This window comes from Salvelinus alpinus, chromosome 22 (genome assembly GCF_045679555.1).
Source record: "Salvelinus alpinus chromosome 22, SLU_Salpinus.1, whole genome shotgun sequence".
Classification (NCBI taxonomy): domain Eukaryota; kingdom Metazoa; phylum Chordata; class Actinopteri; order Salmoniformes; family Salmonidae; genus Salvelinus; species Salvelinus alpinus.
Window position 1 is genome coordinate 41,753,112 of NC_092107.1, and position 15,591 is coordinate 41,768,702.

At 44.5% G+C, this 15,591-nt stretch overlaps 1 protein-coding gene across 2 annotated transcripts; it reads right to left on the bottom strand.

Annotated features, from left to right (window-relative positions):
• Window positions 1-3,470: 3,470 nt before the first annotated feature.
• On the bottom strand, window positions 3,471-12,516 carry alkbh8 (alkB homolog 8, tRNA methyltransferase). Of its 2 annotated transcripts, XM_071360137.1 has the most exons (12): window positions 12,206-12,508; window positions 11,752-11,983; window positions 11,503-11,634; window positions 10,482-10,577; window positions 10,264-10,368; window positions 9,913-9,983; window positions 7,333-7,439; window positions 6,302-6,462; window positions 5,937-6,202; window positions 4,519-4,668; window positions 4,085-4,316; window positions 3,471-4,042 (listed from the first exon to the last, which is right to left on the bottom strand). In XM_071360137.1, the coding sequence occupies exons 1-12, from the start codon at window positions 12,338-12,340 to the stop codon at window positions 3,660-3,662; spliced, it is 2,070 nt and encodes a 689-aa protein (XP_071216238.1). In that variant the 5' UTR covers window positions 12,341-12,508; the 3' UTR covers window positions 3,471-3,659. The 2 variants fall into 2 exon arrangements, with proteins under 2 accessions (XP_071216238.1, XP_071216237.1); XM_071360136.1 differs by having other exon boundaries at window positions 3,471-4,316; window positions 12,206-12,516.
• Window positions 12,517-15,591: the final 3,075 nt, after the last annotated feature.

Here is a 15,591-nt window from a genome sequence, read left to right on the forward strand (position 1 = left end):
TCGCTTCTTCACTGTTGACGTTGAGACGGGTGTTTTGCGGGTACTATTTAATGAAGCTGCCAGTTGAGGACTTGTGAGGCGTCTGTTTCTCAAATTAGACACTCTAATGTACTTGTCCTCTTGCTCAGTTGTGCACCGGGGCCTCCCTCTCCTCTTTCTATTCTGGTTAGAGACAGTTTGGCAATTTCTCACATGGAATATTGGAATATTTCTCAGAACAAGAATAGACTGAAGAGTTTCAGAAGAAAGTTCTTTGTTTTTGGCCATTTTGAGCCTGTAATAGAGCCCACAAATGCTGATGCTCCAGACTCTCAACTAGTCTAAAGAAGGACAGTTTTATTGCTTGTTTAATCAGCACAACAGTTTTCAGCTGTGCTAACATAATTGCAAAAGGGTTTTCTAATGGTCAATTAGCCTTTTAAAATGATACACTTGGATTAGCAAACACAACGTGTCATTGGAACACAGGAGTCAGTGATGGTTGCTGATAATGTAGATATTTCATAAAAAATCTGCAGTTTCCAGCTACAATAGTCATTTACAACATTAACAATGGCTACACTGTATTTCTGATGAATTTGATGTTATTTTAATGGACAAGGACATTTCTAAGTGACCCCAAACTTATGAACGGTAGTGTATGTATGTTTGTAATATCACATAGCAATAAAACCATTTTTAATAATGCTATTACCTACTAGCTAGTACAGCAAAGATGTGTAGCTACTGTAGATATCTTAGCCAGCTCACTAACAAACATCAAAACAGTGAGAGGAAGTCACATGGTCCTTCCTATCCATGTTCCTTGGGACGTCCCCCCACTCATCCCATAACCACAAGGTTCAAGCCCCCCTCCTTTTGGCCTTCATTGAAAGTTATCTTTTCTTAATCTCACTGTATGTTTGCAGGACACTACTTGAGAGAAGGGAAATAGTGTAACTCCCATAGAGCTAAAATCTCATCCTACACTGAACAAAAATATAAACAACATGCAACAATTTCAGTCAATTGAAATAAACACATTAGGCCCTAATCTATGGATTTCACATGACTGGGAATACAGATATGCATCTCTTTGTCACAGATACCTTAAAAAAAGGTAGGGGCGTGGATCAGAAAACCAGTCAGTATCTGGTGTGACCACCATTTACCCCATGCAGCCCGACACAACTCCTTCGCATAGAGTTGATCAGGCGGATGATTGTGGCCTGTTGTCCCACTCAATGGATGTGCGAAGTTGCTGGATATTAGTCGGCACTGGAACATGCTGTCGTACACATTGATCCTGAACATGCTGTCCTACACATGTATGGTGACTATGCAGGCCATGCAAGAACAGGGACATTTTCAGCTCCCAGGAATTCTGTACAGATCCTTGCGACATGGGGCTGTGAATTATCATGCTGAAACATGAGGTGCATTGCCATCAACAAAATACAACTGTGTCCGTAGTTTGTGCCTGCCCATACCCTAACCACCCCATTGGGCACTCTGTTCACAACGCTGACATCAGCAAACCGCTCGCCCACACAACGCCATACACGCCGCCGTCTGCCATCTGGCCGGTAAGGTTGAAACCAGGATTAATCCGTGAAGAGCACACTTCTCCAGTGTGCCAGTCGCCATCGAAGGTGAGCATATGCCAACTGCAGCTAAGTCAGGACCCTGGTGAGGACGACAACCATGCAGATGAGCTTCCCTGAGATGGTTACTGACAGTTTGTGCAGAAAGTCTTCAGTTGTGCAAACCCACAGTTTCATCAGCTGTCCGGGTGGCTGGTCTCAGACGATCCCACAGGTTAAGTAGCCGGATGTGGAGGTGCTGGGTTGGCGTGGTTACACGTGGTCTGCGATTGTGAGGCTGGTTGGACGTACTGCCAAATTCCCAAAAATGACTTTGGCTTTTGTTGGAGAAATTAACATTAAATTATCTGGCAACAGCTCTGGTGGACATTCCTGCAGTCAGCATGCTAATTGCACACTGCCTCAAAACTTAAGACATGTGTGACATTGTGTTGTGTGACAAAACTGCACATTTTAGAGTGGCCTGTTATTGTCCCCAACACAAGGTGCACCTGTGTAATGATCATGCTGTTTAATCAGTTTCTTGATTTGCCACACCAGTCAGGTGGATGGATTATCCTGGCAAAGAAGAAATGCTCACTAACAGGAATGTAATCAAATTTGTGCCCAAAATATTAGAGAAATATGATTTTTTGTGCACATGGAACATTTCTGGGATGTTTTATTTCAGCTCATGAAACCAACATGTTGAATTTATATTTTTGTTCAGTGTAGTTCTGTGGTAGGCCCAGTGTGTTCTGCTGAGTAGGCTGAAGGATAAGAGATAGGCCTGCCTATGTCAAGGCCAGGATGTTGACCATAACAGAGAATGCAAAATGGCCTATAATGAATAGGAATGTTTTGCAATGATGTTGTCTTGATGTTACCTCCTCAGTAAATAGATTTAAAATGCATTAGACCTTCTATCCATCTGATCAATACACTGGGCGCAGGCAGACATCTAGCCACCTTTAATTTTCTGAAAATGTCAAGTGTCTATCTGCAGCCAGACAGCAGCAGCACAACAACCGATAGCCAGATAAAACACCAGGCAAGGTAGACTCCAGCCTCCTCCTTTTAACTACATAACTGGCAGTTCAGTCCCGGTGGACTCAGACAGCGGAGATCATTTACCGGGAGCCATTTCTGAATTATCACAAGGCTGCTTTGAGATACCGTCACTGCCACAAACAAGAGCCCATTACCCAGTGATCCATTCAGCTATTTAACTCCTCTGTTGGACCTTATCTCCTTAACATTTGTGTGTGTGAGTGTGTCCATTTCAGGGGTGGGCTACAGAGAGCCAGACTCCCTTATAGCGCGTAGTCCTGAATACTGATACTCCGGCTGCTATACAGCAGATTGGGAGGGATAGGGGGGTGTTGGGGAGAGAAGCAGCAAGACAGAGGATGGGAAAGGGAGGGGACAAAGAGGGAGAAAAATGATAGAGGCAGTGTAGTGACCACAATGATCCCAGTTTACAGCAGAATGGAGAGACAGAGAGAGACCGATGGAAAGAGAGAGGAGCAGTCAGTTTACGAGCTGGACATTTTGGGCCCCTCTCTCTGTGATTGTCTGGTACCCCCCCCCATTGAGATGAATTAGTCTGGCATTGGGAAGCAAAGGTGGCAGCAGCAGACCAACACACTGTTGTAAATATACCAGACCTTACAGTGACTCAGCTTGGCAATGAAGGGGACTTAAAGGCTTAGTTTACCCCAAAACTAAAGTCTCCAGGCCACCAAAGTGGTCTTGAATCTAACGGAGGTATGAAAACGTAGATTTTAAAGTGAACCATTCAGTGGTTACAATGACACAAATCTATCAAGGGTTACCATTCAGCACCCTGGGGCTTAAAACTAACTACATGAAGTTGGAGTGAAGAAAATCAAGCAGGCACTTTCCTCATTCATTTGAAGGACATTTTGTTTTTCAATCTTTATTATTTACAATAAATCAGAGATAATAAAATGGTTAATTGGTTCGTATAATTGTCTCATCTTTATCTGATGAGGCGAAAAGCTCATTTATTTTCCCGAATTCAATGTTTATCAGTTCAGGAGCACATTTACTAAAATCTTGAAAGTGTTTGTTTATCTAGTCTCCAGTTTTCTCCAGTATGACACACCAGTTCCCCTGGTCGTGGTAGCTTCTCTGTATGGTCACCCCTCTAACCCTGACACACAGCTCCTCTAGCTCCCCCTTGTGGAACACATGGTAGTAGCGGTGAAACACTGGGCTGGGAGCAGTATTGGGGACAGGGGCCTGGGCTTCAGTGGGGGGGTCTAAAGTATTTTTGGAGCCTTGTTCCCCCTGCTCATCCCCTCCCCTCCCCTGGTTACACCCTCCTCTCCCTCCCCCCTTGAGGTGCCAGGGTACCAGGAGGTCCTGGGAGTTGAAGGCAGTGCGGTTGGTATGAACGCTCAGTTTTGCTGGTCTCTCTGTCTCACGGTGGACCATGGTGCAGTCCGTGGCTATGCCTGAAAGATCCTGTGCTGTGTTGTGGGCGTCTGTGGTATTGCCTGAAAGATCCTGTGCTGTGTTGTGGGCGTCTGTGGTATTGCCTGTAAGACTCTTTGACTCCTGGTTGTTGTGGTCCGTGGAGTCGCCTGTAGGACCCTGTTGTCTGGTCTCTTTGAGATATTTGGACTTCTGCTTGTTATATTCCTGTTCCACAGCCCACACATAGATCAGCGCCCGTCCTCCAGGCCTCAGTAGTCGAACAAGTTCCTCAACCACAGCCTGCCTCCGCTTCTATACACACACACACACACACACACACACATTAACAACTCAAACAACTACACTCGATTAAACATGAAATAAGATATGTTTTAGTTCATGACCACTGACAGCTTGATAACGAAATACACTGTCAATGTGAAATACAGAAATCATTAAATCAAGTTGAATGAAATCACTAAATGAAAAGCATCTGTGTCGGTGTGTGTGTGACCTGTGTGGAGAGGTGGTGTATGACCGCAATAGAGATGCAGGCATCACAGGTGTCACTGCGTAGAGGTACATTGAGGGCATCTGACACAAAGGCCTGGAAGCCTCTTTCAGAGCAGATCTGGACCAGAGCACTGCTACGGTCACAGCCCACCTACACACAGGAAGGAGATACAAACACACACAACTTTATTAATCCACCCAGCCCACCTACAAATAAGAGATACAAGCACACACAACTGTATTAATCCATATAGCCCATATGCCGCAGAAGGTAGCCTAGTGGTTAGAGCGGTGGGCCAGTAACCGAAAGGTTGCTAGATCGAATCCCCGAGCCGCCAAAGTAAACACCTGTCGTTCTGCCCCTGAACAAGACAGTTAACCCGCTGTTCCTAGGCCGTCATTGTAAATAAGAATTTGTTCTTAACTGACTTGCCTAGTTAAATAAAGGTGCAATAAAACAAAAAATAACACACACACAACACTTCCATTTTAATCTAAAACTTCCTGATTAGTAATTACTCCTTTTCCAGTTTTCTGATTAAATAGTGAGAGGAATGAACACAACTACTGATTATAAACCTCCTGACCCCAGCCAACCCCATTACTGGCCTGCCTTATCGAGAGAATCATTAAGACTTTCACATCCTCATCAAAGTCACCCAACTTATACCGCATAATGAAAACCAGCAGTGGACAAATTATAGCCAGACTAGCCATCCGCAACAACTCACAGCAGAGTAGGAGAGGAGAGAGCGAGGGAAATTGATAGCTGTAATAATCTTTTGAATAAAACTCTTGTTCAGGGGAGAAATGTAATTAGGCTTCGTGAGTCATTTGCTCTAGCCTATAAGGAAGGGACTGGGGGAAGGCTGGAGGAGAATTTCAGATATTCTGTTTTATCGTGCGCGCAACACACCACGAAATACACACTCACTCTTGCTCATACACAGAGACAGACACACAAAGGTCAACATTTGCATTCAATTCAAAGTAGTGAAGTTATCACTATTAGAATGGCTGAGGGGGGAGTAGTCTCTGCAGGTATCCTAATCCATTTTCACAAAAGTAGAGTAGCATTCACAAGGCTTCGCTATGCTGGGAACATCGTGTAGAGACTGTTTTGGAGTCTTTGAAAGTTTATATGGTACATCTAAAGCATAGTCTGAGTACCAAGATAGAGGGAAAAGTCATGTTTTATTCAAATAATAAATGTTTACAAAAATAGTGTAGCGTTTATAACTGTCTATTTTCTTCATCAGGCTTCACAAAGCTGAGACGTGTAAAGAAGTCAGAAAACATGCATGATAGGCTAATGGCAGAGCGAGAACAGAACAGTAGTCAATAAACAGGACACTCTCTTCCGTAGATTGTGTTAAAAGATGCTAGTATTTAGAAATTACCCTCACAGACCCCCCTTACCGCAATCACATCCGGGTTGACGCCCAGGTACTTTCCGTTCCCACAGCCCACATCAGCGAGAATGCTTCCTGGTTCTAGGGAAGACAGGAAGTGACACACGCGTGGCCAGGGGGAGTGTCGAGTGCTGCTGAAGTGACAAGCGATCTCCTCGTACACGCGGTGCACAAACTCCGCCTCCAGACGGCAGGCGTCAGTCTGGCTGCGAGGAAGGGAGGGGGGCGAGGGAGGGGCAGTAGGCTGCTGGCTGTCACAGGCCGAGGGGTAACCTGCACAGAAGAGAGATCGGGACAAACGGGTCAGCACAGGTAAAGGTACACACAGAGACACATCAATCCCATCTGCTTTTAACAAATAAAAGAGCTCACCACAGTCACATGGTGTGCGGCGCACCTTACGGAAGGTGAGAGAGGTCCTGGTGCCCCTCCTACTTAGGGTGAGGTTACTATGGTTACTGAGGCCAGAGGTCACTGCAGCTGGGGATTTTGGGTCACAGGCTGGCACCACATCAAACTTCCTGGGGGTTATCCTGGAAAACCACAGAAAACACCCATTTAAATGGAAAGTTGACATGTTGGTTTCCTTACACTGACAGCAGTCAATAAGCAAGGTATGACATCAATCCATGCTTTGGTTTAGTGTCCATGGTACTGTTTACACATACTAACATTTTAGCATTTGTGGCACAAATCCTACTCAAGAAATGTGTTTGTTGTTAGCATTTTTCACGCATAATGTTCACATCCTCCATAAGTGACTGTTGAGCTTCATAATAGATTTTAGATACTTTTGGATGTTTTGAACCCAAAGCATGGATAGCTGTCATACTTTGTCCCTAGACTGTTAACAGCATAAGGAAACCAATGTCATTTTGTAATTTGGTTGAACTGTCCCTACACCCACTAGTCTCACCCTCTTCCTTTACCCCCACTTTCTCTCTCTCTCTCTCTCCATCTCTCTCTTACCAGTGGGTCCATAGGTATCAGCTCTCTCTCCCCCTCCCCATCTCTCTCTTACCTGAGGGTCCATAGGTCTCAGCTCTCTCTCCCTCCCCATCTCTCTCTTACCCGAGGGTCCATAGGTCTCAGATCTCTCTCTCCCCATCTCTCTCTTACCTGAGGGTCCATGGGTCTCAGATCTCTCTCCCCAACCCCATCTCTCTCTTACCTGAGGGTCCATGGGTCTCAGATCTCTCTCTTACCTGAGGGTCCATAGGTCTCAGATCTCTCTCTCCCCATCTCTCTCTTACCCGAGGGTCCATAGGTCTCAGATCTCTCTCTCCCCATCTCTCTCTTACCCGAGGGTCCATAGGTCTCAGATCTCTCTCTCCCCATCTCTCTCTTACCTGAGGGTCCATAGGTCTCAGATCTCTCTCTCCCCAACCCCATCTCTCTCTTACCCGTGGGTCCATAGGTATCTGCTCTCTCCCTTCATCACCAGGAGACTGCGCCCTGGCAACACTATGGCAACCGAGCGGCCTTCAGGATGACGAAAATCCATCACCGTCTGCAATGAGAGAGAAATGGAGCGAGAGGGAGACAGAGAGATGGCGAGAGAGAGAGGAGAGTGACAGGATATAATGGCATTTCAGACACTGCTGAACCGGTGTTACAAAGCAGGAACAGATCACAACTTTCTACACCACTTTCTCCTCCATGAAATCACAGGCCTTACTGATATCTACATGCTCATACACACACACACGATCTGGGCTCTCTTCCTCCTCTCAGATCCTCTGGGGAGTATCACCCCATCAACAGAACCGCTCAGATGTGACCAAATCAATCCAGAACCAGACAGCTTCTCTATGCTAAAACCCCCAGCAATTATTCACACACACACGCAATGTTTACTGATTCATTACCTTTGCCTGACAACTTCCTGTTAAATGATTACTGCAGAGGAAACAAAGATATCCTCCAGTAGGCCTAACCTGTCAGTCCAGATAACCTACTACAACGTCAGAAAATATGAACACCTACATGTACATACTACCTCTGTACTGTACCAGCAACACCCTGTTTATATTGTTATTTTTTGCTGCTCCTCTTTAATTACTTGTTACTTTTATCTCTTATTCATATTTTCTGAAACTGCACTGTTGGTTAGGGGCTCCTATGTAAGCATTTCACTGTAAGGGCTACACCTGTTGTATTCAGGGCATGTGACCAATAACACTTGATTTGAGTAGAAGCCTAAGTATCGCTTACAACTGCCTATTCATTTCTACTGAACAAAGACATTGCCAACCACTCAAAACTGCCAACTAGTACATTACAACTTACAAAACATAGATGTCCCTCAAGACACTTCATCACAAAAACATATTACAAAATCGAAACGCTCACTCAACACTGCCTACCACAGCTTCAGAGACAAGGATATGTTTTATATTATTCCAAATTAACTATCAGTCAAGGCTGTCAACTTCATTATAACTTCAGGGCAGTTCACTTCTCTCCTATCAGTCTGGGCATAAAACTTCCTTTCACATGGAGAAGTTCCTTATCATTCTGTCAGACACGCAGCACGGTACACTATCTGTCTGTAATTGATCTTGTGTTGTAAGAGAGGCTGTTGCTAATGGCACCACTGCAGGCGCAGAGGAACAGATTTCAAAATGTATTTAACCTTTATTTAACTAGGCAAGTCAGTTAAGAACAAATTCATATTTTCAATGACGGTCTAGGAACAGCGGGTTAACTGCCTTGTTCTGGGGCAGAACGACAGATTTTTATCTTGTCAGCTCGGGGATTCAATCTAGCAACCTTTCGGTTACTGGCCCAATGCTCTAACCACTAGGCTACCTGCCACCCCAAAAAGATGACGTGTCTCATCCTCTAACCCTGTCGTACCTAAAGCAGTCTCCCCGTCAGCCTGTCGCAGGAAAAGATGACGTGTCGCATCCTCTAACCCTGTCGTACCTAAAGCAGCCCCCCTGTCAGCCTGTCGCAGGAAAAGATGACGTGTCTCATCCTCTAACCCTGTCGTACCTAAAGCAGCCTCCCTGTCAGCCTGTCGCAGGAAAAGATGACGTGTCGCATCCTCTAACCCTGTCGTACCTAAAGCAGCCTCCCTGTCAGCCTGTCGCAGGAAAAGATGACGTGTCGCATCCTCTAACCCTGTCGTACCTAAAGCAGTCTCCCTGTCAGCCTGTCGCAGGAAAAGATGACGTGTCTCATCCTCTAACCCTGTCGTACCTAAAGCAGCCTCCCTGTCAGCCTGTCGCAGGAAAAGATGACGTGTCGCATCCTCTAACCCTGTCGTACCTAAAGCAGCCTCCCTGTCAGCCTGTCGCAGGAAAAGATGACGTGTCTCATCCTCTAACCCTGTCGTACCTAAAGCAGCCTCCCTGTCAGCCTGTCGCAGGAAAAGATGACGTGTCGCATCCTCTAACCCTGTCGTACCTAAAGCAGTCTCCCTGTCAGCCTGTCGCAGGAAAAGATGACGTGTCTCATCCTCTAACCCTGTCGTATCTAAAGCAGTCTCCCTGTCAGCCTGTCGCAGGAAAAGCTGCCCCCTCCTGTCAACCAGTGATTTACTGACAGTGTCTGCCTTGTAGCTGTGACAGGGAACAACTTCACACAGACATATGGAACCTCTTTCTCTTTCCTACATCTGTCTTTGCATTTCTTTCATTAATTCACCATTACCAAAAAGAAGCAGCCTTCACAGACACACATCATCAACTCAGTCTATGAGACGGAACTCTCCACTCTAGTTTGTGTGTGTGTGTGTGTGTGTGTGTGTGTGTGTGTGTGTGTGTGTGTGTGTGTGTGTGTGTGTCTTGCGGGATACTAAGCAGCATTGTGAGGGCCTCTCCAGCTACAGTAACACGCTCACAAAAACTCTGAAAAGCTTTTTCAATGCATTGCGAGAAAGACAGAGAGAGAGAGAAAGGGTGGGGGAAGAGAGAGGATGGGGGACAGAGTATAGACTTAATGTTCTGTGAGGAAATTAAAACAGATTGAAGATGTACCTTAGCACCCAAGCTTAGGGAGAGAATGATGTCTTCAAAGGCAGAGTGAGTGTCCACATGAGGAGGAATACCTGACAGCAACACAAATAACCCATAAGCTCAACGGTATGCCTTTAAACACCAGCACTATTAACATGAGTTATCCAAACATCAACCAGTAGAAAGGTCTATAAATTGCCTCTGAATAACTTACATAAGGATTGTGTTCATTTCCAGTTCCACACACTTCACAGTCTGATTCTACAGCAGCATTGATTCTACCTTCATTGTCCTCTGCCTTCTGACTGCAGAGCACGCTGCCCCTGTGAGGTCAAGGAGGGTACTACAGCTGCTGGATGAGATTAGACTCACCTTGTCCAGACTGGTACTGGTTCACAGTCAGCTGGTCTGGCATGACTTCTGTGTGTCTGTCCCTCACACACCTCTCCAGCACAGGGACACACACCTGGGGAAGACCTGGGAACAAGACCACAAACATCAATTTATAGCAAGGGAACCACTGAGTATATTCCATACACAAACACCATACAATACTATGATGGTCATAGGGACTGACAAGACACACATACCTCCAGGTAACGGTTTGTCTTTGTCCACGTTGTTGTTGTCATAGCGAAACTCGTAACCAAAATGCTTCACTCTCCTGTGCTTCAGGACTTTCTGCACTGGAAGACAAACAACAATTATTAGCCAGTGACTGAAACCTGCACTGACAGTTGGTTGATTGGTTGTTTGGGGACCTACATGGTGAATATGTAACATACCGTCTGGATATTTTGGTCATTTAGCAGATGAGCTTATCCAAAGAGACTTATATAATCAATTAGGGTTAAGTGCCTTGCTCAAGGTCACGTCGACAGATTCTTCACCTAGTCGACTCAAACCAGCGACCTTTTGGTTACAGGCCCAACGCTCTTAACTGCTAGGCTACCTGCTGTGTGACAGTGCTTGATTCTGGAAATGGTCCTCAGGTCCTATACAAGCTGGAATGTTGAATGAAATTATATTTGAACTTACTCTTCCAATTGTCCGTGATGTTGGTCCTTCAGCTGCTCTAAATTTGAGACAAAATATCTACATGAAACTATTGTTTGCCTGACTTTTTAGAGCACCGGTACTGAAGTTGACGTTTCTATTCCCTGGCACAGGCGAGAAACCATGTAAACACCTGGAAGACTTTGGTTAGTATGCATGGTTCGCATCTGTGTACTTCTGCCTTGTGCACGTGCCTTCAGTCATGAGCAAACATATTTTTTAATTGCCACACACAGAGACCCGTGTTTTAAAGTTGGTTGAATAATACTTTCATGTGGATATTTTGTCTCAAATTTCGACCAGCTGAGGGACCAACACCACAGACAAACGGCAGAGTAAGTTTAAATATAATATTTTTCAACATTAGTGACAGATAAGGGACGTTTAGGATCGTTCTATATAAATATGCGTGTGTTGTCTACATCATTTGTAGACGTCACCACATCCCGTCACTAGTTGACTGGTTGACTGATTGATCAGACGGAATAACACATCTTTAAAATATCTGAACATGTGTTGTGTCTGTGAAGGAGTGGTTTAAATCCGACTGCTCACCAGTGACATCCTCATCGTGGGACGTCCAGTCTATAGCATCCAGCAGGAGAGCCTCTTCCTCTGGGGACACAAACTCCTCAACCAGCACCAACCCTGGGGGGAGGTCCACACACCCCCACAACTCACTGTCCACTGCAAGGAGATAGACACAAACAAGTTACTACAGGGAGCATAACACACACACAAACTTTTTTTTGTCTTCAGATCTGACTGAGTCAACTATGGTGACCCCCACACACACACATTTACCTGTGTTGACATAGCTCAGGTACAGTGTGACAATCTGGTCCCCACACTGCAGCTGTCGTCCGTTGAGGGCGTGTCCTCTTTGGGCGCTGACCTCTGACCTGTAGGTCACTAGGGCGTAGGGTTTGTGTGGGGGCATAACCAGGGTTTCCACCTCACCGACCTCTCCCAGCACGTCCTGGAGCTGCTCACGGCTCACACCGTTACCTAGCCCACCGTTAGCCACCACCAGGCTCTGCAGAGAAACATCAGTGTAGCTAGCATTACAGTCCTAGATCGTGTCTGTGTTCTTTTCTCAGATAGCTTACCTAGTCACATTGCACAGTATATAGCTATTGTATTCGTGTTCTGTCTACTTTATGAACGTACAGATGTGTTCTTGCTGTCTAGCAGCTAGCTACAGTAGCTAACACGTAACACTAGCTCTCTCCCGCAAAACAAAGACTGCAGTTATTACCTTGGTGGGCTGTGATACTGTGCTTATACCCTCATGTTTCAGTAAAGTATGACTGGCTTTGATTTGCTTTCGGAGAAGTTTCTTCTCCTCTTTACTTCTCCTGACAGCTTTCACGTTTCCAGAGCAGGGCTCCATGGTGTAACTTCTAAATATGTCCCCACTGCTACACAGACCTGAGAAATGCTTCCGGAATTACGTAAAATACCTATCCAGGCGTTGTTGTCATATCTGGAATGTGTCAACAAAACCTAGGCAGAGGAATGGGCCTCATACAGTCGTGTTCCCCTAATCAGATTTTGCGAATGCATGCCAGATCTTACAACCCCTGGATAGGTATTTTGCTGATCAGGTAATCACATCACATGCTACATCGATCTGGTGCTTCACTCTAAATTCTTGATTTGTGTATAGGCATGTGGGTCGCCTGTCAACCAGGCTAAAATCTGTTGCTAGACTGCACAGTTGATGACATTGCAAACAATCATTGGTTGATGCATACAGCGCCTGAGCAAGGGAACCAAGCATAGGAATATGACGCCTAACTGCCCAGTTGATGACGTCACACGGAACCATTGGTTTTGTTTTGTATTCGCATTGTGATTGGTCCCTGAACCCATAGGAGACGATTTTGAAATATAAAGGCCTCCTTCCTTTCTCTATTCTGTAAAACCGCAAAAGGGCTGACACGCTTTGGCATTACTTTTATCAACTTCCACTGTCCTCAAAGAGTTGCTAAATGTTCTCTTCACTTCAGATTGCTGATCAATTCATTCACCTCGAAGAGCATGGTAACGGCATTGTTCCCTTCACATTATTCCCATTATTTATTTGTTTAATTTAAATTGATGAATTTACATTAAAGTTATTATTGGTACCAGGTCTAGTGACTAAAATTGGACTACAGCTATTTGCATGTGTTTGATTTGTGAAGGATAGTGAATTGGGCACGGTGAATCAGTCTTACCTGTGTCTTAATGTTGGGTTTGCAGGCGACTGCCGACTGACTGATCTTCAACGATCCCTACTTCTTAAATAACTTACTCATTATTATTCGTAGATCAGTCAGTCAGTCTCAATTTCCCCATGATACATTATGGTTTTGAGATCCTTTTGTTGGTCAATTTCTTCAACAGATGATCAGTTCTATATAATTCGCAAACGTATTCATTAGTAGTAGAAAGGAAACACAGACTCTTTGTTTAAGTATTACAATTCTCCTTTAGTAATACAATTGGAGGCAGAAGTTGGTACAGAGTACAGTATATGATGGCTCTCCCCAGGTTCTGCGAAATGTCTAAGATATCCTGTAACTCATATAGCCTCCCCAGTCCTCCTTGCGTGACTTTCCCTGGCAACAACATTTTAACAAATCTAACTTCCCCCTGAGCAGTAACCATCTTGTCAGCAATTAAAAGATCAGAAGTGGGTTTAATTCCAGTAAGAGACAGTCCCCTGGATTATATTAATCCCCTTGGAATGCCTATGGAATCCTGGAATGAGAGCGGCTCAGGGAAAACTCTCTCAGCAGTCCTGCTGTGACCCCAGTGTGTGTGTGTGTGTCTGTGTACATGCAGTGTGTGTGTGTGTGTACATGCAGTGTGTGCATGCAGGCGTGTTGCATGTATTTATGGATTGACCAGAGGGCAGGTTTAGCAGCAGATTTGTGATAACAATACTCTCCTTAAGCAGCTGTCGAATGTATGGCTAGTTGTGAGGTTTGCTGTCGTGATATGTAACAAGTTAGCCTGTCAGTTATTACAACAACTGTTGTTGTTTCTGAAAGGAATACTCCATGACAGTGTGTGACAAACGAATGTTCTTTCATTATTAACTAGTGTCCTGTAACACTTAGAAAGCATGCCAATACACCACCAATCACCAAAGCACAACAACGTACATGATAACAAGTCACTATCAAAGTCAGTGTGCAAATGTTACTCAACCGCAGAATTACTAAACATCCATAACAACCTTATCAACTGGGTCGTTCCACCAATTAAGTGCCTTTTGAGTAATGAATTTTAAATAGTTTATTTAACCTAATTCTAACATTCTGTCATAAAGAGTTATACATTTCACTGTACTTGTGCATGTGACAATACAACTTGAACTAAAGAGCAAATGTTCAAGTTAATAAAACACACTTTTTCCCATCTCGAGTGGTTGATTAAAAACAAAAATGCTATTGTAAGTGCCTATTAAATGCCCAAAAAAGTAAAAGGGTTGACTGTAACAGGGTTGACTGTAACAGGGTTGACTGTAACAGTGTTGACTGTAACAGGGTTGACTGTAACGGGGTTGACCGTAACGGGGTTGACCGTAACAGGGTTGACCGTAACAGGGTTGACCGTGACAGGGTTGACCGTAGCAGGGTTGACCGTAACATGGTTGACCGTAACAGGGTTGACTGTAACAGGGTTGACCGTAACAGGGTTGACCGTGACAGGGTTGACCGTAACATGGTTGACCGTAACAGGGTTGACCGTAACAGGGTTGACCGTGGATGGGTTGACCGTAACAGGGTTGACTGTAACAGTGTTGACTGTGACAGGGTTGACCGTAACATGGTTGACGTAACATGGTTGACTGTAACAGGGTTGACTGTAACAGGGTTGACTGTAACAGGGTTGACCGTAACAGGGTTGACCGTAACAGGGTTGACCGTAACATTGTTGACTGTAACAGTGTTGACTGTAACATGGTTGACTGTAACAGGGTTGACCGTAACAGGGTTGACTGTAACAGGGTTGACCGTAACATGGTTGACTGTAACAGGGTTGCCCGTAACAGGGTTGACTGTAACAGGGTTGACCGTAACAGGGTTGAAAACTTTATCTTAAATCAGTCCGAAATCCCCCTGTGACAGTGGGAATGGAAGCTTGTTGTGTGCAACAGGAAGGGACAATTGAATACAAGCTTTACAATTTAAAAAAAATCGTTAATACATCTCTAGCCTATTTATCTCTGGGTAACAGGGTTGACATATTATACACGACCTGCTCAGTTTTCCACCACAAAACACCATAAAATGTCCAAAAAGAGTAAAACCAGGTCACCTGCTTTTAAACTACGATTTGACTATCAGATGTTCAATGTGTCTTTTGATAATCTTTTTAAAGGAATAATTTCACCATGTTAAAATGAGAGTTCAGTTTATTTAACAGGGTTGATGTTAAAATGAGGGACAGGGTTGGAATCACTAATAACATTAAATAATTAATCATCTTCAGAAATTACTTTTTTTTAAAGCAAGTCTATTCATATTAAAACTCTGATTTATTGAATTTCAATGTGGTCTATTTTTTTAAAGGCTGCTTAATTTAGGCTTTTAAAATGCAATATTTCCTTTTAGTGCCCATGTGGCCCATTATAAGGATACAGGGAGT

Coding starts and splice junctions, on each gene's coding strand:
- alkbh8 (XM_071360136.1), bottom strand. CDS start 12,340: ATGGAGCCCTGCTCTGGAAACGTGAAAGCTGTCAGGAGAAGTAAAGAG. Junction 10,578..11,502: donor CCACGATGAGGATGTCACTG/GTGAGCAGTCGG, acceptor TTTGTCTTCCAG/TGCAGAAAGTCCTGAAGCAC. Junction 4,317..4,518: donor TACACCACCTCTCCACACAG/GTCACACACACA, acceptor GTGTGTGTATAG/AAGCGGAGGCAGGCTGTGGT.